The 20,585-nt window shown below is 41.5% G+C and overlaps 1 protein-coding gene across 8 annotated transcripts in view; it reads left to right on the top strand.

The window, feature by feature from the left end:
* The window catches only part of DMXL2 (Dmx like 2), a 250,445-nt gene that overhangs the window by 47,659 nt on the left and 182,201 nt on the right, over positions 1–20,585 (top strand). For all 8 annotated transcript variants that reach the window (XM_033919789.1, XM_033919792.1, XM_033919791.1 and 5 more), the window contains exons 5-7: positions 927–1,083; positions 4,430–4,496; positions 9,167–9,345. In XM_033919789.1, the coding sequence (XP_033775680.1) occupies positions 927–1,083; positions 4,430–4,496; positions 9,167–9,345 (403 nt within the window). The remainder of the gene's footprint in view (positions 1–926; positions 1,084–4,429; positions 4,497–9,166; positions 9,346–20,585) is intronic.

Here is a 20,585-nt window from a genome sequence, read left to right on the forward strand (position 1 = left end):
CCTGCTCCCCATGTCCAGCAGTACCCCTTCTCCCTTCCCTGCTCCCCATGTCCAGCAGTACCCCTTCTCCCTTTCCTCCTCCCCTGTCCAGCATTACCACTTCTCCCTACCCTCCTCCCCACATCCAGCAGTACTACTTCCCCCTTCCCTGCTCCCCATGTTCAGCAGTACCCTTTCTCCCTTCCCTGTCCAGCAATACCTCTCCTGTCACTGCTAACGGCAGCTCACTGTGCGCTTTTAACTTTGGCACACAGCTGCCACTAGCAGTAGTTTAGCTCGGTTTCATCAGGCGGCCTCAGGGACTATGCTAGGCCGCCTTGCTTCGATGATGCGATGCGGGCCGGCCTAGCAAAGGCCCTGAGGCTGCCTGATGAAACTGGGCTAAACTACTGCTAGTGGCAGCTGTGTGCCGAAGTTAAAAGCACACAGAACTGCTGCTGCTGGCGCAGAGACAAGGAAGGCAGGAGTCCTGGCAGATATGCACAACTTGACAGTAGAAGTCAGCTGACACAGGCGCCGGAGCCTCTCTTCCTGCTCTGTGAGCCGCGGCACACTTAAAATCTCAAAAGGCACACTAGTGTGCCACGGCACACAGTTTGCGATACACTTATGTAGGTTAATGTGCGTTAATGTGCACAGGTTGGTAAATTAGGCCCTGGATTGCAAGCCACATGGTGACAGGAAAATGTAATTTTCTATGAGCTAAATCCAGGTGTGTAAATTAAAATAGAAAAGTGGACAGTTATGTAGTGTTTAATATCCATACACCGCTTATAGCCTAAGCAGTTTCCATTCAGGTACTCAAGTATTTCTCCCTATCTGTCCTAGTAAGCTCACAATCTGGAAAAAAAATGTCTGAAGGAATGTGTGAAATTGATGGATGCACTCTGAATTCCTCATGTAAAATTGTTATGGTTTGCCGGCAGGTAACAGGCTTTTGACGGCTACTGATTATGTAAAGCTGTGGGCCCCTCCTTCAGGTGATATTCTAGAAGAGGATGAAGAAGAGGATGTTGATGGTCATCCCACACAGGCTAATGTTCAGCCTCTTCTGAATGACTGGAACTGTATTTGGCAGTGCAAGTAGGTCATGTTATTTTCACCTGTAAAATTGAAATCTTGTTACTCTTAAGTGTTTCATCAGCCTTTGACACAGTCCATTATATTCTAGTGCAGGGGTAGGGAACTCCGGTCCTCGAGAGCCGTATTCCAATCGGGTTTTCAGGATTTCCTCAATGAATATGTATGAGATCTATTAGCATACAATGAAAGCAGTGCATGCAAATAGATCTCAGGCATATTCATTGGGGAAATCCTGAAAACCCGACTGGATTGCGGCCCTCGAGGACCGACATTGGACACCCCTGGCCTAAAGCTTTAAAGTGGCAATGCAAGTTTCAAGTTTTATCTTAGTTTGATGAATCGCTTATTTAGTTTTTCTAAGCGAAATACAACATTAATAAAAAATATAAGCATATATTTAGACATACCATTTTAAATAATGGGTTATTCAAATAGACTGGGAGAAAGTGACTAGAGGTGTGCCCCAGGGCTTGGTACTTGGGCCCATCTTATTTAATATTTTCATCAATGACCTAGAAGAAGGAACATCCAGTGAGATCATCAAGTTTGCAGATGACACAAAGCTATGCCGGGCAATCAGATCGCAGAAGGATAGCGAGGAACTCCAGAGTGACTTGTCAGTTAGAGAAATGGGCGAAGAAATGGCAGATGAAGTTTAATGTGGCAAAGTAATGCATTTAGGCAGAAAGAACAAGGAACTCGAGTATAGAATGTCAGGTGCAACTCTGGTAAGAGCGAACAAGAAAAGGACTTGGGTGTACTGATAGGACCCTGAAACTGTCGGCACAATGTGTGGCAGCAGCAAAGAAAGCAAATAGAATGTTAGGCATGATAAAGAAAGGAATCACGAGTAGATCGAAGAAAGTTATAATGCCACTTTATAGGGCAATGGTCAGACCACACTTGGAATACTGTGTCCAACATTGGTCTCCTAATCTAAAGGATATAAAACTGCTGGAGAGGGTGCAGAGACGAGCAATGAAGCTAATAAAAGGTATGGAGAACTTGGAATATGAGGAACGACTTAAGAGACTGGGATTGTTCTCCCTTGAGAAAAGGAGACTGCGAGGGGATATGATCGAGACTTTCAAAATACTGAAAGGAATCGACAAAATAGAGCAGGAAAAAAAATCATTTGCAAAGTTCAATGTGACATGGACAAGAGGACATGGACTGAAGCTAAGGGAGGACAAGTCCAGGACAAATATCAGGAAGTTCTGCTTCACGCAACGAGTGGTGGACACCTGGAATGCTCTCCCAGAGGAGGTTATTGCAGAATCCACTGTTCTAAGATTTAAAAGCAAACTAGATGCACATCTCCTTACGAGAGGCATAGAGGGATATGGGTGACTAAAATTATGCCAGGTGTACACCTGGCTGAGTCTCCGCATGTGCGGATCGCTGGACTTGATGTCTTTAGTGCCCCAGTACCTCCTTCCCATGTCCTTAGTGCCCCTTTCTGTCTTTAGTGCCCCCAGTGCCTCCTTCCCATGTCCTTAGTGCCCCTTCCTGTCTTTAGTGCCCCTAGTGCCTCCTTCCCATGTCCCTCTCACTACCTTCCACACTTTGTCCCACTCCCACCCCCGAAGCCTGCCTGCCTGTCTACCTTTCTCCCTCCCTAGCCAAAGCCAGCCTGCTGCCTCCCTGCCACTCAAAAAAAAAAAGCCTCCCTCCTTTTCCCCTTCTCTTATCGCCATGCTACAGCTGCTAAAAAGCCGGAAGTCTTCTTTCCGACTCAATTCTGAAGTCAGAGAGGACATTCTGGGCCAGCCAGGCAGCGATTGGCTGGCCCAGAATGTCCTCTCCAATGTCAGAATTGACGTCGGAAAGACTTCCTGTCGGCTGCAACTGAGAGCAGGGGAAAAGGAGAGGCTTTTTTTTTTTTTTTTTCGCGCGGACCGGTCGTTGAGGAACAGTGCTCTTCAATTCAAAGGTGAGGTGGAGGGAGGGAGATGGCCGGGTGGGGATCGCGCGATCCTTGATTGCCTCACTGCGGAGACAAGTCCATTCACCGCTCCACGGGGCGGTGAATGGCCTTGTCCCCGTCCCCGCAGAGGCCATTATTTTTTATTCCCCGTTTCGGTGGCTAAACGCGGCTAGCCGCGGGTAACCGCCACCGTGTCATTCTCTAGGAGATATGATAGAGACATTTAAATGTGAATGCGCATGAGTCGAGTCTCTTTAATTTGAAAGGAAACTCTGCAATGAGAGGGCATAGCATGAAATTAAGAGGTGATAGGCTCCGGAGTAATCTAAGGAAATGCATGGAACAGTCTCCCAGAAGAGGTGGTGGAGAACAGAGACTGTGTCTGAATTCAAAAGGGCCTGGGTTAGGCACATGGGATGTCTCGGAGAGAGAAAGAGATAATGGTTACTGCGGATGGGCAGACTAGATGGGCCATTTGGCCTTTATGTGGCCTCATATTTCTATGTTTCTATGTTAAGTTGCTGAATCTGGGAAACCACAGGCATTGTTCTTTCAACTGCTGACATTTTGATAGATACTGAATTGACTCTTACAAGTTTGTAGAAATATCAGCATTAGGCTTCTGTCTAATCATCAATGGAAAGCTTGCTGTCTGAGTTATGAGGCAGAGTGGCATGTCTAAACTCACACTGTCTTACTAGGTTTATTTCAGGATAGGATGTCGTGACAACTGCAGATTTTAAAAAAAAATAATGGTTTTGAACTTAGCAAGATAAAAAAAACCAACCCAATCCTCTCTTCCTGCAGTTAGGCAGGCTGACAAGTGAGGCAGAATCTTGTTAGTGTGGGAATTTGATTCCCTGGGAAGTATTATCGTATTGTTAGAAGGCCTGTTTCCTTCACAAGCACTAAGTGTTGCATTACCTTGTATATTTTTCTCCATGCGTGAAATTCTGCAGCTTGGAATGCAGATGAAACTGTGCCCAAAAGAAAAGCATACTAGTGAAATCGCCCTATATGAATGAATAAAGCCAAGGAACTCCCAGGCCGTTTAGAGAGCAAAAAAGATTGTTTTTTTTAGGTCAAGGATAGCAAAAGAATTGTATTTTTGCATTCTCTGAATTCTCTTTTGGGGTAATTTTTCTATTGGCTCAATTTAAGAAAATATATGCATATTCTTTTCAGTCTGCAGACTTTGTCAGATTTTAAAAATGGCGAGTACATGCATACTGTCACTTGAAAATTAGCACATTTACAACAGTTGTGCAAACAGATTTACCGAGGAAAAAGTATGCCCAGTTTTTGAAAATGCAAAAGTAGGCATTCAAATACTAATCTCTCCTCAATGCCATTTACTGAATAATAGGCTGGGTATTGAGCAAAAAGATCATAACCATGAACATTTTATTTGTCTCTTAGGACTGCAGTGTCCGTGCACTTAATGGAATGGTCCTCTGATGGTGAATACTTTGCAACAGCAGGAAAGGTAATTATAAATATTATTAATAAATTGGACAAGGCATATTTAAGCTGCATCAGGGACGTATCGTTATAAATAGAAAATGATTTCCATAAAGAATAACATTGACCAGTGATGGATTGCAGTGCCTAAAGCTGTAGACCAATGGTAATATTGCTCCCTGAAGAGCCTCTGGTTACAAATTGGGTTGAGAATATTCCACATTAACCTGAAGAAGCCCAGCTAGGTTCTACTTTGTATACTTGACTTTCAAGTCTTGCACAATTAGAAACATAGAAAATGACGGCCACGGCACATTGAATCTGCCCACTCTAATGACCCACCTCCCTAACTTCTTCCCCTAAGAGATCCCACATGCCTATCCCATTTTTTCTTAAAATCTGGCACGCTGCTGGCCTCAATTACCTGCAGTGGAAGTTCATTCCAATGATCAACAACCCTTTCGGTGAAGAAATACTTCCTGGTGTCGCCATGAAATTTCCCACCCCTGATTTTCAGCAGATGCCCTCTTGTGGCCGTGGATCCTTTAAGAAAAAAAGATATCATCTTCCACCTCAATACGGCCCTTGATATATTTGAACGTCTCAATCATGTCTCCCCTCTCTCTACGTTCCTCGAGTGAGTATAGCTGCAATTTACTCAGCCTTTCCTCATACAGGAGATCCTTGAGTCTTGAGAGCATCCTGGTGGCCATTCACTGAACCGATTCAGCTCTCAGCACATCTTTTTGGTAATGTGGCCTCCAGAATTGTACACAGTATTCCGGATGAGGTCTCACCATGGATCTGTACAATGGTATTATGACTTCGGGCTTCCGGCTGACGAAACTTCAACGGATACAACCCATCATTTAATCTAGCCTTGGATGAAGCTTTCTCCACTTGATTGGCAGTTTTCATGTCTTCACTAATGATCACTCCTAAGTCACGTTCTGCTACTGTCCTAGCTAAGGTCTCACCATTTAGGGTGTAAGTTCTGCACGGATTTCTGCTGCCAAGGTGCAGGACCTTACACTTTTTCACATTGTAGTTTAGTTGCCAAGTCGAGGACCAATGTTCCAGTAAGAGTAGGTCCCGCATCATACTGTCGGGCAGTGTGCTTTTGCCTACTAGATTGTGAGCCTACTGGGACAGACAGGGAAAATGTATGAATTACCAGTATGTAAACCGCTTTGAATGTGGTTGTATAACTACAAAAATACAAGTCCCAATACCTTTTCCTTATGTCGTAATGCCTCATTCTACCAATGCCTAAGAGCCAACCTCATCAGTGATGTCACAATGGCTTCACTGTTCTATACTTAGCTCACTTTTGATATTGTATTGGAGGAGAGTGTGGCGCAGTGGTTAGAGATACAGCCTTAGCATCTTAAGGTTGTAGGTTCAAATTAGAGAGTTGTGCGGGGATAGAAATGCCGCCCATCCCCGCTAGGATCCTCTCCGTCCCCACCTATCCCCGCAAGGAATTACCTCCATCCCAGCCCGTCCCCATAAAAAGCAGCAATTACTTCTGACAGGATCATCAATTCCACAGTTTCTTTTGTGTTTGCGCTGCTGTTTTCCTTGTGGAATCTCTTTGGTGGAACCCTTTTTTTGTTTTCTGTTCAGGTAATTAACTTATAAACCCCCTCTTTTACTAAGGCTCACGTGTCCATTATATTATATGGACGAACCCTGCTTCCAAAGCCTTCCATCCCCGTGGGAGTCCCGTGGGTTAGGGGGGATTCCCGCAATCCCCGTTCCTGTGCAGACCTCTAGTTCAAATCCTACACTGTTCCCTGTGACCCTGTGCAAGTCACTTAATCCTCCACTGCCCCGGGTACATTAGAGAAATTGTGAGTCCACCAGGACAGACAGGGGAAAATGCTTGAAGTACCTGTATGTAAACCGCTTTGAGTGTGGTTGTAAAACTACAAAAAGGCAGTATACGATCCCAATCCCCTAATGTGTCACATGCATATATTTATTATGGATATCCTAAAAACCTGGCTTGCTAGTGGTCCCCCAGGACAGGTTTGAGAACCACTGTTCTAGACCATCTCACTGAACAAAGCCATCTGAAGTGGTACGTAGCAGTTTGAAATCTACAGTACATATGCAGCTTGAATCTGTCACAATTATACAGTAGTCGGTATGCCTTCTCCCCAGAAGCCACGAACACTGCATCTGTAGTCCTATCTGGGCAGAGAAGCTGAAGCCAGTCCCAGAAATCAAACATGGGTCTCCCAGTGCATAGCACAGTCACTGAACTATCAGGCTAGCTTTACCTTTGATTTTTACTTAAACTAAAATGTATAAACCTTTTAATCAGGCCTTTCTCTCCCCCCCCCCCCAACCTTTGTTTCACTGCCCATTTTTCCATAACGTAGAAAGTAATCAGTTTGCTTGTGAGGCTTTGGAACTGTGAAAATGCCAAGATTGTGCTTGACTTTCAATCAACCATTGTTAGCACAATTGAAGGCCTGTGTTTGAGAGATACATAAAATCTCTCTCTCTAGATATAGGGTCGATATCTAGTAGTACTTAACTGTGCAGTACGTCTGAATACTGGCTGAGTGCCACTGCCCTGCCCTGGTACTGTCAGGGAGAAACCAGCAATCCTACATTCACTTAGCTACGCAGGTGCTGGCATAATTTTCAGGTCAGTGCCTGACCCCCAGATATTCAAGGCTGGCACCTGGACATGTCCCAACATGTAATATCAAGGGTTACATCTGCCCGCTGCTGTCCAGCTTAAAAGCCTCTGACCATCACAGACACCCATATATAAATTTATTACTGTTCTCTAAATAAAAACATTTTAAGGAAATTGGTTTGTTTCTGTAAAATATGTCCCGAGATAATGGTTTTAAGCCTTTCTGCTGTGCGCTTGTTTTTGTGCCTAAAGATCTACGGCAGATGGTATTGTTCTGAGGCACCAGCTAGAAGGAGTTTTCTGTCTCCACTTCAAATGACAGTTTCTTCTTGGTGCCTGCATATGACTCATTTGTATTTTGAATATTTTTGTCATGAATTTCAACACGCTGAAACAGCCACAAAATCCTACTTGTTAGATCTGGTTGTCTAGTGCTTCAGACGGTGTGGAACAGATTTTAGATACTGTAAGCTGTTTTATAATCCTCCATTTCATAGCATATTAGAAATATAGAAGATATTGGCATCATTTCAATCGGCTTGTACCATCTTAGGTCTTAATCGGATCTCTGTTCTCTTGCTTTCTGCCCCTAAGGCCACTTTGTGAGCAGCCAGGGTGTGTTTGAAATCTGCTGCTCTGTTTGTTCCAGTTGAAAATTGACTTTCCCGCATTCTCCCTCCATTCACATTCTTACAATGGCCTAAAGCTTTTCATTATACAGAAAATACTACCATCTGATGCCTGCTAGCTATTTATATATGAGGGTGAATCAAAAATTAAAGACAGTTGTTAAATTACATGGTAATTGAACAGAGCTAGTGAAATGTAACATATGTACTCATACATTGCCTGTTGGATAGTTTGTTCATGCACAGTGCAACACTTAGCCTTTATTCGTGTGGCAGCCACGAGGTTAGAAACATGGACACTCCATTGCAAGATTGCACCAATGAAGAACAACGTGCAATAGTGCGCATTCGTTGAACAGAGGGAGAGAAACCTGTGGAAGTTCACCATCAGATATTGACTTGATATGGACATAACACCATGAATCAGTGAAAGGTTTATGAGATTTAATAGCAGACATTCAGAATATATCTAAAAAAGGGGAAGTCTTGCTAATAGGTGATTTTAACATGCCGGATGTTGATTGGGGTATCCTTATTGTATGGTCTTCTAGAAGTAGGGAGATCCTGGATTCTCTACAAGGAGAACTGTTCCAGCGGACTTAGTGCCAATAAACAGGGAAAGTGTTTCTGATATTACAATGGGTGATCATCTGGCATCCAGTAATCACTGCATGGTACAGTTTAATATTAAGATGGGTATAGTGAGGGCTCATTCAAAAGCAAAGGTTCTAGACTTTAAAAAAACTAATTTTGTTCGGATAGGGATTTACGTCAAGGAGTTGTCAGAGTGGGAACGTCTGGAAGGAGTGGAAATGCGGTGGGCAAAACTGAAAGGAGTGATTGTAAGGGTGATAAACCTTTTTGTGAGGCAAGTAAGTAAAAGTAAGAGAAAAAGAAGGTCGCTTTGATTCTCAAAAGTAGTAGTTGAGAAGGTAAGGAATAAGAGGTTAGCTTTCATAAACTACAAAAGATCACAGAAAGAGGAAAACAGGTAAAAATATCTGGAAAAGTTAAGAGAGGCTGGTCGTGTAGTCAGGAAATGAATAGCAAAGGAAGTAATTTTTGCTGCAAGGAACAAGCCCCTGTTGAGGAGGGGGGAGGGGGGGAGGTGGATTGCAAATAATCTTGAGGACCCAGAGGATCCTCACATAAGACTATTATGGAGATACATTGTAAGATTTTAATTAAACATCTATTAGGTATTAAACATTGTAATTAGAGTAAGTAAGAAATATTTGAGAAGATTTTATTTATGTGGCTGGTCATTGAAAATTCCAAGTGAACTTCATTAAGACACTTTATTAAAATACAAAATTAATATTGGATGCATTGGATAATATACTGAATACTTCTTATATGTATTCTCAATACTTCTTATAAGTTTTATAATTTATAATTTATTTCTCTGCACAGGATGATTGTCTGTTAAAGGTTTGGTATCCTCTTGCTGGCTGGAAGTCTGCTATTGTATCCCATGAGGGCCAAGAGAAGAAAGAGAGCTCAAGTCCTGTTCATTTTTCTTTTGTATATCTGGCACATCCTCGGGCAGTAACTGGCTTTTCATGGCGGAACACCAGCAAGTATATGCCCAGGTTAGGAAATTTATGGGTATCTTCAGCTTTAATTTGATTCCTGCCAAGGCTCAATGATAAATGAGTGTTTTGAAAGTGTAGTGAATAAGCAAGTATTGTAATCTCTTCCATTATCGTTGCTGGCATTGAGCTCATGGATAGAACATTATTCATTCTCTCTATATCCATTGTTATATTTAGTGTTCCCCAAAACATAGTTAAACATTCAACAGCCTTGGTGGCATCACCTTCAGCCAACTAATTTGATTTTATTTTCATTCATTTTCTGTATTTACTATGACTGATTAATATTAAACATACGTGCTATATATATATATATATATATCTACATTTATCCTACATATTTATACCATAATATTTATACTATAATACATTTATTTTATGTATATACAGCATACTTCTATTATCTGTGTTTTATTTATCATATACTTTGCATTTGTGAATGTTCTTGTGTTCATCCTGCCATGTTCCAAGTGGGAGGTTTGACCATTATTTCCTCCTTATTGCTACTCCCCTCTGAATGTTTATTAAAGTGGTCTATGAAAAGGATGGTTTTTATTCCTTTCTTGAATTTTCTGGTGTCCTTTTCTAGTTTTAATTCCTTCAGAAGGGAGTTCCACCACAGTGGAGCCATCACTGAGAAATTCTTGTCCTGATGCCTTTCTATTTGATGTCTCTGAAGGAGGGTATTTCCAGTGTGTATTCCTGGCTCAATTGCAGGGTGCGTGTTGGTGTAAGGTTGTGTAGTTTGGTTGCTAGGTATTGCGGTTCTGAAAGAGGAATGATTTTGTGTGTCAGCAACATGATTTTGAATTTAATCCTGCTTTTGATCGGGAGCCAGTGTAACTCTTTCAGTAGTAGGATGGTACTTGTCTGCTTTGATTTACCCAGTAGAAATCTTGCTGCATTTTGTACTATTTGGATCTGCCTAATCATGTACTTTGGAATGCCCAGCAGGATTGCATTGCAGTAGTTAAAGATTGAGAGTACCAGGGATATTGTTACTTTGGACAATTCTTGATGGGTTAAGTATGGTTTTAGTCATCTAACCTAGTAGAGTTTGACTTAGGTATTTTTCACGATGTGCTGGATTTGTATTGTCTTATCTAGGTTTAGGTTTAGGTTCAGCCATACTCCTAGGTTTCTCACTCCCTCCATGTATGATTTATGGTGTTGCCATTCAGTGTTAGTTGGTAACTAGAGCTGTTTTCACCCCATTTGTTGATTAGAAGTGGTTCTGGTTTTTCCTTATTGGCTACTAGGCCATTTGTTTGGAACTTTCCAAATATTTTCTCTAGGCCTGTTTTGATCTTCTGTTTAGTCTTCAAGTCTTGTTTCTTCAGTGGGACATTCCTTTCAAAAAGAATGCTGAAGAAAAATTTTTTCACATATGACTTCAGATCATGTAATTTCTTTTCCCTTACTTTTCCACTCGATTTATAAACTTATGTAAACCTTTTCCTACCCTTTCTCATTTTTAAGTTCTTGTAAACCGTGCCGAGCTCTTCTTCCGTGGAGATGATGCGGTATATAAACTTAAGGTTTAGTTTAGTTTAAAAAACAGAATAACAGGCATCTGCCATTGATGAAGAGACAAAACAGAGAACTCTGTCGGGTAGTTTCAAGCCACGCCACACCAACAAAACAGCTAAGTGATTCCCCCATGGGTTATTGTATTAATCAATGTTCGAGGAAGCAATTGATTTCTCTTCTTTGAAAATTTCTACATACATAGATATAATAAAATAAAGGTTTCTTTAAATATGAAAATCATTTTAATTTCAAAAAGAACAATTTGAAAAGAGAAAATATGATGTAGTGGCAGGCCCGTATAAATTTTGCATCATAATGCACAGTTCTGTCGAGTTACTTTACCTCATGGTAAGTTCCCACTACTGAAATTCTCTGTCAAACTTTGTCTAATTGAAGCATTCAAGTTACATAGATAAGGAGATCTTCACAAACAAGGTTTTTTTTTTTTAGTTATCTGGTATATTGGGTTACCTTCTATGTATTCAGATCCATGCTGGAAAACAGATTAACTAGGGTGGGAGCATGTTGCTTAAGAAAAAAGAGGTATGTGGTCAGCTGCCGAATCGTGGTTACATTTTGACTTCATTGATCACTGGATGGAAGTCAGTGAATTGCTGGGGACACACTGTAGTCTGAGGAAGTAGTAAAGTCTCTATTCCTAGACTGCCATATACTGTTTTTGTTTGTTTTTGCATAGGCTCGGATGCTGATATGTTTATAATTACTACCTGAAGATGGATGGAAGGAATAAATATAAGGTCCCAAGGCAGTCAGAAAAACAGCAATAATGGCATGCACCTCTGAACCCAGTGCTGTGGTCTAATTGATAAAAACTATGGGGAAGTTGCCAATATGGGCTACTGCTAAGTTGGATTATTTTAGCAAAGGGTCCCATTTTATGCAATGAAATTCTCTTTTAAAATAACTTAACAGTAGCCTATGTTAATATCGCCCCCTCCCCCCCCACCCCCGTGTGTATTAAAAATAGGTCAGTGAGATCAGAAATGTACTCAGATGACATCAGCACTGGATACGTAGAACATAACATGAGGAACGCACATGCTCTCTAGTATGGCTACATCAATAACAAGCAAGAAGGCTGCTTCACCAACCCGACAGGAGCAGAGACCGGCAAGCAAGCACCCCCATTGGCCACCACCTGACGTCAGTCAGCATCGGGAGGGGAGGTCCTCTCTCTCGATTTAAAAGATCTTTCAGCCGTGGACTTTTGAGGGCTGTTTCACCAACCCGACAGAAGCAGAGACCGGCAAGCAAGCACCCCCGTTGGCCACCTCCTGACGTCAGTCAGCATTGGGAGGGGAGGTTCTCTCTCCCGATTTAAAAAATCTTACAGCTGTGGTTGGCAGCCTATGGTCACGTGACTGAAGGGGCGTGACTAAAGGGACATGAATTGCCCCTTTTGAGCCCCTTCGGAGCCACAAGCGAGAAGAGAGAAATAACAAATGGGAAAAAGAAAAGCGAAGGTTATAACATCAGCCTCAGGAACGGGCCCGATGGATCGCCATCTTTGGGAGGTAAGATTGATTTCTATTCTCAATCTGCTTTGTTCTCTTCTGGTGAACCATCACCTCCACCTCAACCAATTTTAAAATTACTGGAAGAAAAAAATTCCACTCCTAGAGAAGGAGAGGAATCAAGTTCTTCCCATTTAACCGAAATGGATTCGATATCAATATCATCGGAGAAATCTGGAACTGTATTAACTCCTTTCCAAATGCCAGTAATTGCTACTAATGAATCTTTTGTAGATAAACCTATTACCTTACAGGATGTTTGGACAGTAGTAAATAGAATAGAAAATTCCTTGTAGTGGACGTTTGTGAAACTTTGTCAATTCTCAACTGAAATTACTAATAAAGTAACAGAGCAAGAAGCTCAATTAAACTCAAGGGGAAAAAGAGTTGATAAAGTAGACTCATCTGTCTCTGTGATTCAAGCATGCTTAACATCTAATATGAAAGATCATTATACAGATGGAGAAAATTGAGAATGCCATGAGATCTAGGAACCTCCGCTTCTTGACTTTTCCTATATCTCATTTTCTTTCTCCTTTGGAGTTACTGAAAATGTATTTGAAAGATGTTCTCTACTATGCTCAGGTGGATGGATTTTATCCTGATAATATATATTACATTTCCAAGAACACCAAAGTAGTAGTTAAAGAGGGGGGTGTAGATCAATTGGTATCACCGGATAGTCTGAATATATCTGTTTTTGGAGTCTTCTAAAGATTATATTGCAAAAAGAGCAACGTTACTAGTAACATTAAAATCTGAAATGGAAAAGCAAGCTATTCTTAAACTTTATTTTATAAATAAATATGCTCCATTCTGTGGTCAGAAATTAAATGTGTTTCCAGATGTCTCCAGACAAACACAGTATAGGAGAAGACAGTTCCTACAACTCAAGACACGAGTCTTGGCAATAGGAGCCTTATTCTTCCTGAAATTTCCTTGTAAATGTCTGGTTACATATAGTTTTGTTGATCCATCTCAGTTGGAAAGTTTCTTACAAGATAAACCTAAAGTAGATAAATTACCCGAGACTATCGCAGAGGTTGATAAGAAGTGATACAGTAAAGAAAAGAATATAGATATGTTGTTTGCTTGTCCGAAGTTATAATTTAAGTTACCTCTTATGTATGTGATGTTACAGTCCCAATAATGTGGACTTGGAATTGAAAGGTTTATTTTCTTTAATGTAATAATTTTTGTTTTACATAAGTGTGTATTCCTATTTTTATTTGTTGTAACAAATGAATAAATGTATTAAAAAATATAATAATAATAATAACAAGAAAATGGTACAGGTTGACACCGTTTTTATTAAAGGTTGAGATGAATACTGTATAGCAAACCTAACTTGATAGCATTCTTGTGAAAAATGCATCATAGGCTGTTAAGCCATCCATGGCTACTCAGTCATCGGGGAATGCACTGAAGAGAAGATTCAAACTGTAGATTTTGAAACACAGAAATCCCTTTAACACAATCGAGGCTTTAGCAGATTCATAGTTGGAACAGAGGCATCCTGATAGAATGATCTTTTCCACAAAAACATGCCTTGCAAGAAGAGATAAGCTGGCAGGTCTCTACAGAACAGGAACTAGGATTATTCTGCTAATAAGGAGGGCATGACGGAAGTTGTAACAAAAAGGGGATACTTTAAGAAATTTCAGGATGTGTGGAAACCATTAACAAAATATTGTAAGGATTAAGTAAAATTATTTCCCTTTTAATTATCAGTTCAGGATATAGGGAGGGGGGTATTTTTATTATTACATATATTATATAATAATGGAAGATATGGATGGGAGGGATGGGAAAGGGGAAGGGATAAAAATTTATATAATGTACCAATGATTGTTTATAAGTGATATATTTATTGTTACTGTGAATGAATATATTTTACACTTAATGTAATTTTGAAAATGAATAAAGAATATTAAAAAAAAAAAAAAATTGTGTGCTAGAATGTTTTAAAAGCTATGTAGTAGAAAACTGGCATGATTGTGTACCAGATTATCTTCAGGAAGATTATGGAAAAAACAGAGATTCAGTGTAAGCATGGAATCCTGTGTAGAAAAAAGATGATCCATGATGTTGGTCTAACTCCTTTGAGGGTAAGGTGTAATCTGCACTGAAGGATTGACATAGGGAAGCCATCTGCCGAATCTCTGCACACAGGGGAAGCTTCACATTAATTAAGAGCAAAGTGGTGTAGGCTATTTAAACATTTCCTTTGTATCTGGGCTTCTTAGGACTCAGGTGGCTCCAGCTGTAAAAAAAATGTCTCATAACACAGGTCATCTGGAAATCATTAGCCATGGAGAGAAAGTGACGGAGATGGTCACAGTATCTGTGGAATTGTTCTACCCTGCTTGTTCTGTTGGGCTGTCTGAATTTCTAAACAAACTTTGCATCTGTCAGTTTACTATCCAACCCGTAAGTTCCCCTAGGATTCTATCCAGCTATCTCTCCTCTGTTAAAAAATAAATAAATAAATAAATAAAATTGTATCTTCACTGGAAAATGTCCAGTCAAATCTTTTGTAATCTGCCTTGAACTGCAAGGTATAGGCGGAATAGAAATCCGTAATGTAATGTATATTATAATTGCTGCATTTCTAAGATTCTCTATCTGCATACTGTAAATCGCTGATTGTCCAGCTCTCTTCAGTTGTAAACCGCCTAGAAGTTGCAAGATTATGGCGATATAGAAGAATAAAGTTATTATTATTATTACCATGTAGAATATGCAGCTTTCTAAGTCATTACTTGAAATTTCACAGTCCAAGCAGAAGGGATAGAGTCTTCAGGTTAGAGGTGTCTGGCACAGAGCCAATGGCATAGCGAGGGTGAGAGGCATCCAGGGCAGTGGAACCCCTTCCCCCGCCCTCATTTCCACCTCCCCACTCCTTCCCCGCTCCTGCCTGCTGTGCATGACCCCCACTCCTTTCCCAATCTCGCCTGCCGCACCTGCCCCCACTTCCCGTACTTCTAGTTGAAGTTCTTGCTCGTGCAGTCAACAACGTGCTCCTCGCGACCCCGTCGGCTCTCCCTCTGATGTCACTTCATATGCGCAGCACCCAGAAGTGACGTCGGCAGAAGAGCCGACGGGATCGTGAAGAGCACGTTGTTGACCGCCGCGAACAACAACTTAAACTAGAGGTATGGGGGAAGGGAAGGAGGGCACATGCGTGGATGGGAGGAATGGGAAGAGGCCTGGGGGGGGTGGTGAGGAGGAGGGGTGTCGGCGCCCATACCAACATGGCGCCAGGGGCGGCCCCCCCCCTTACTATGCCACTGCTCAGAGCTGACAGAACTAGAAAATTGGGACCTAATCAGGCAAACAAATAGACATGCGCATGGACTTTCTAAAATCCAACAGAAGCCAAAAGTCCAAGTTTGTAAGCAATTGTGTTTTAAGCTTTAATCATAGACACCTTATGAACATGAATCAGAAAGTAAAAAAGTTAAAAATATGCCTTAACACTTATGCAACCACAAACCTGTGAAAATAATTGTATAAACAGATTGTTTGCAGGGGCACCATGACTACAAAGACTAAAATAGTCTTAAATACTGATTAGACTCCTGATGGAAGGCTTCTGTTGAGTCCTGTCGTGAAATCACCACAAATAAAGAACTGTTTGGGCTTTGTCCCTTTTATTTGCCTGATTTGGTTCCCACTTTATTTCACTTACCTGGGTTACTCCTGTGGGACTTTGCATCTTCTATCTTTTGAGAATTAGAAAATTGATATTTGGGGGTCAAAGAAATAATAAGTGTAATACCAAGAGGAGTGAGAACAAGAATTTCGATTGTATGTGAAATGAAATTTAAAATGGCAAAAGACAATGCTCCATTGGAAGAGCTTGGTGTCATTAACAAAACCGAAGACTGCTGCATGTGGGAAAGGGCACATATTCAGAACTGTTATTATTTTAACTTGATATCTGACAGGTTGAAATTACAGAAGCATCAAATTTAATTTTGGTACAATAATAACCACCAAACAGATAAGGGCAGTTTCCTGTATAGGCACAACAAAGAGAAGCAAATAAATGTAAGAAACTAAAAAAGCAAAACACAGAAAAATGCTCAAGCCCACAATCTGTGGGAGAAGACATGATAAAGGGGGAACATTAAACTTAAAAAAAATTTAAAAAGTTGGTTTCCAAAAGAATCCAGTCAGTTTCTGTTTAACTTCTAGCCCTGAAAATACTTTTCGGGAAGTGCAATGCTATTGTTACCCTGACTGGACTCCCAAGATTGCAAAAACACTTGTAGTTGGTTATAGTTACTGAACATATAAGATTTTTCTATAAATCTAACAACCTGCTTCCTAGGAAGTTTTAACAAATAATCCATTCCCATATCTAATCTAATCTAATCCTTAGGTTTGTATACCGCATCATCTCCACGTTCGTAGAGCTCGACGCGGTTTACAGTAGGAGAAATAGGAAGGAACTACAACAGAGGGTTAGAGGTAGAAGTGGGAAGAAAATTTACAGGACTTGGGATGGCAAGATATAAGAGTTTCCTTGATTCCTAAGTTGGAGGGAGACTTACATTTTTTGAGAAAAGCCAGGTTTTCAGATGTTTGCGGAAAACTTGGAGAGAGCTCAAGTTCTGAAGAGGGGAGGTAAGGTTGTTCCAGAGCTCAGTGATTTTGAAGTGGAGGGAGGTCCCTAGCTTTCCTGTGTGGGAAATGCCTTTTAGCGAGGGGAAGGATAGTTTTAATTTCTGGGAGGATCTGGTGGTATTAGGGTTTGAGGAATTCCAAGAAAGAGGGATAAAGGGAGGGAGGATACCATATAGGATTTTGAAAGTTAAACAGGCGTATTTATAGTGGACCCTGGCGATTATTGGAAGCCAGTGGAGCTTGGCCAGGAGTGGGGAGACATGGTCAAATTTACTTTTAGCGAAGATGAGCTTGGCCGCGGCATTCTGAATCCGTTGGAGTCTGTGGAGGTTTTTCTTAGTTAGACTTAAGTACGGTAGATAGAGTTGCAATAGTCCAATCTGGAGAGGAATTCCCATCTAAACCTTTGGGTTCCAGAAAAAATATTGGAGAAAATGATGTTCCATGACCATTGTTTAGTTGTGATCTCACCCCAAAGAAATATTTCAAAACATTTTCTCTATCTGAAATGACCACTAATGTTGCCACTAAGGTGGCTGTATTGGTGGCCTTTTTAATTAGACATTTTGGTGAAAATTCTAGATGCCCTAACTAAACTCTGGAATTTGTTGCAAGAAAATATAGGGCTCCTTTTACGAAGGCGCGTTAGGGCCTTAACGCGCAGAATAGTGCACCCTAAATTGCCACGTGCGCTAGCCACTACTGCCTCCTTTTGAGCAGGTGGTAGAATTTTGGCTACGCGCGCTAATCCGATGCGTGTGCTAAAATGCTTAGCGCACCTTCGTAAAAGGAGCCCATAGTAAAAACAGTTAGCTTAGGGTTTAAACAAGGTTTGGATAAGCTCCTAAAAGAAGTCTTTAAACTGTTATTAAGGTGGACTTGGGGAAATTCCATTGCCTGTTCCTGGGATAAGTAGCATAAAATCTGTTTTACTCTTTTGGGATCTTGTCAGATACTTGTGACCTGGATTGATAGACCTTCAGTCTTTCCCATGTGGTAATGCTTGTGTTGACAAATTCATTGGGCCACAGGTACACTTATGCTCAACTTGCTCTCTCATTTTGCCCTTCCATTTTCCTTTGATAGAGACCAGCCCAGTACCAAAAAAACAAAACCCCTCTTCAAAAATCCAGTTTTATAGAGGTATATCGCAACAGCATCTCTTCCACATTTCTGCTGGAGCTCCAAAGAGACATTCCCCTCTTTGGTTGCATACTGCAGGGAATGACAGTTTATATAGTATTACTGATGCTTCTGGGCATTGCTTCCCAGCAGCAGGAGCACCAGCAAAATAGGGGCCTATTGAGATTTTTTTCTGCACTCTCAATTGGGCACAGCATTCTGCTTTCTCCAGCATACTGTGGAGAGTGCTGGCCTATATAGTCTGGTCACTCACTAGTGATGACTGAAATTCTAAGCTGTGGGACAGCAGTTCCATCATCACCATTGGATAATGTCATCTATTCGTCTATCTCATTTTATCCTGCTTGTTGACTGAAAAGTATTACTTCTAATATAGTTTTCATTTCTTCTATAAAATGTTAATATACATTTTGGTAGAAGTTTTGGATAGCATATGATTTTGCAGAGTTTGCTTCAGGGTTCTAGAATAGAGAATGACATGATGATAAATTTCATCACTGTTCCTGTCCCTGCAGGAAACCATCTCCATATCATCCTTTAAGGAGAGAGGAAAGAATCAGAGAATGAATGGGCACACCTACTGCCCCTCAAGCCTTGCATTAAAGAATGCTGGTGTAGAAGTGAAAGGTCACTTTGGGCAGCCACAAAACTTAAAGACTTGAAGAAAGCACAGATGTTTATTCAGCATATGCGGACCCCTTAGCCCCAAGCTGGCTTCAGAAGTCCAGAAATCAAGAAGTTACAGAGATATTTATACATTCTTCTGGCTATACAACTGAATTCTAGAAAAAACTTGTCACGTGTTACTTTTCTTAACAATCATTGGTCCTAAGCTCACACTAGCAGGTCAATTATCTAAGCCCTGCAGTCTTTCTGTTACATGTCCAGGAGGGCGGAATACAATATCGTGTATGCTGAGATAGCCATTAAGAAGCTAGAATGCCCAAGTTAAAACACCCAGTGCAGGCAGGCTAGAACATGAGATAAGTTAGGTCTGCAATGAAACAGAATTCAGCATTTTATTAAAGAGAAAACTTAGTTCAACACTTAGGAAAACCAGTCCCAGACTCCTTCAGTCCCCCCTTTCAGGCTAGTCGAATGAAGGAGGAAGGAGACGAGCCTGATAAAATTTAAGAAGAAGGAAGATTAGAATCAGTTGTAGGGACTGGTCGATACTTGGGAAGCGCAAGGGCCATAGCAGCAGTGGAACGGTCAAAGCAGAGTCATCAGTTCGGTGGAGCAGCTTTATGGTTATGGGGACCACACAGGGCAGGCAGCAAAGGAGCAGAGAAGACAGGGCTGCAACCAGCAAGATGGTCTTCATTTCTGAACCAGAGGGCAACCAGGAGCCTAAGGTGCCAGAGAGCCAGTCTGAAGTGAGGCCACTCCAGATCTGGACAGGAACATGAGCCAGTGATACGATCCACATTTCCTCAATCACTTTACCATCGTCATCAATTTCAAGGCAGCAGTTGGAGAGGTTGAATTTGCCACAGGCACCACCTTCTGCCGCCAGCAAGTAGTCTAGAGCTAGGCAGTTTTGATAGATAGCAGTGCGCATTTTAGCATTGGCCTTGCCAATAGTAGCCAATGCACGAGCTGTTTCATTGGTAATCAGTTCAAGAACAGCCTGCAAGCAAATGATGCGGTTAAGCATATAGATAGGGATCTGATAACCATAGCAGCCATCTTCGGCCCAAGTAACAGGCCCATAAGCAGCGATGATCCGTTCTGCAGGACAGTCATCTCCTCATTCAACTATTTTAAGGGAATTAGTGGCAGTAGACCGTTTTTGGCGACCCCTGTTGTCGAATACAAAGGCTCCCAGGTGTTCACCATCGGCCAGCAGTAACAGGAAGAAGCTGGGACGGATCATACCAAGTACACATGTACCAGTCCAGTTAGCAGGCAACCAAGAGTAAGCAAACAGATCATAGGGCCAATATCGACCATCAGGAACTGACCATCGTTCATAGGAAGTTCCATTAAGCAGTGTCTGAAGGGCGCTGAAGACAGTGGGAAGCAACAATGGAAGTTCGCAAGGCCCATCGTGAAGGTTGTGGACCTGACGTAAAAGTGAGGGTCTGTGAAGTCAGGTTTAAAATGTCCAGCTGCTTTGCCTCCCATGGCCACTGTTCTCCCATACCAGTCCCTCCTCATAATTCAGCATTTTATTAAAGAGAAACCTTAGTTCAACACTTAAGAAAACCAGTCCCAGACTCCTTCAGAAGGTTTGGACAATTTTCTTGATGAAAAGTCCATAGTCTGACATTGAGAAAGACATGGGGGAAGCTACTGCTTGCCCTGGATTGGTAGCATGGAATGTTGCTACTCCTTGGGTTTCGGTCAGGTACTAGGGACCTGGATTGGCCACCGTGAGAATGGGCTACTGGGCTT

This window comes from Geotrypetes seraphini, chromosome 14 (genome assembly GCF_902459505.1).
Source record: "Geotrypetes seraphini chromosome 14, aGeoSer1.1, whole genome shotgun sequence".
Classification (NCBI taxonomy): Eukaryota; Metazoa; Chordata; class Amphibia; order Gymnophiona; family Dermophiidae; genus Geotrypetes; species Geotrypetes seraphini.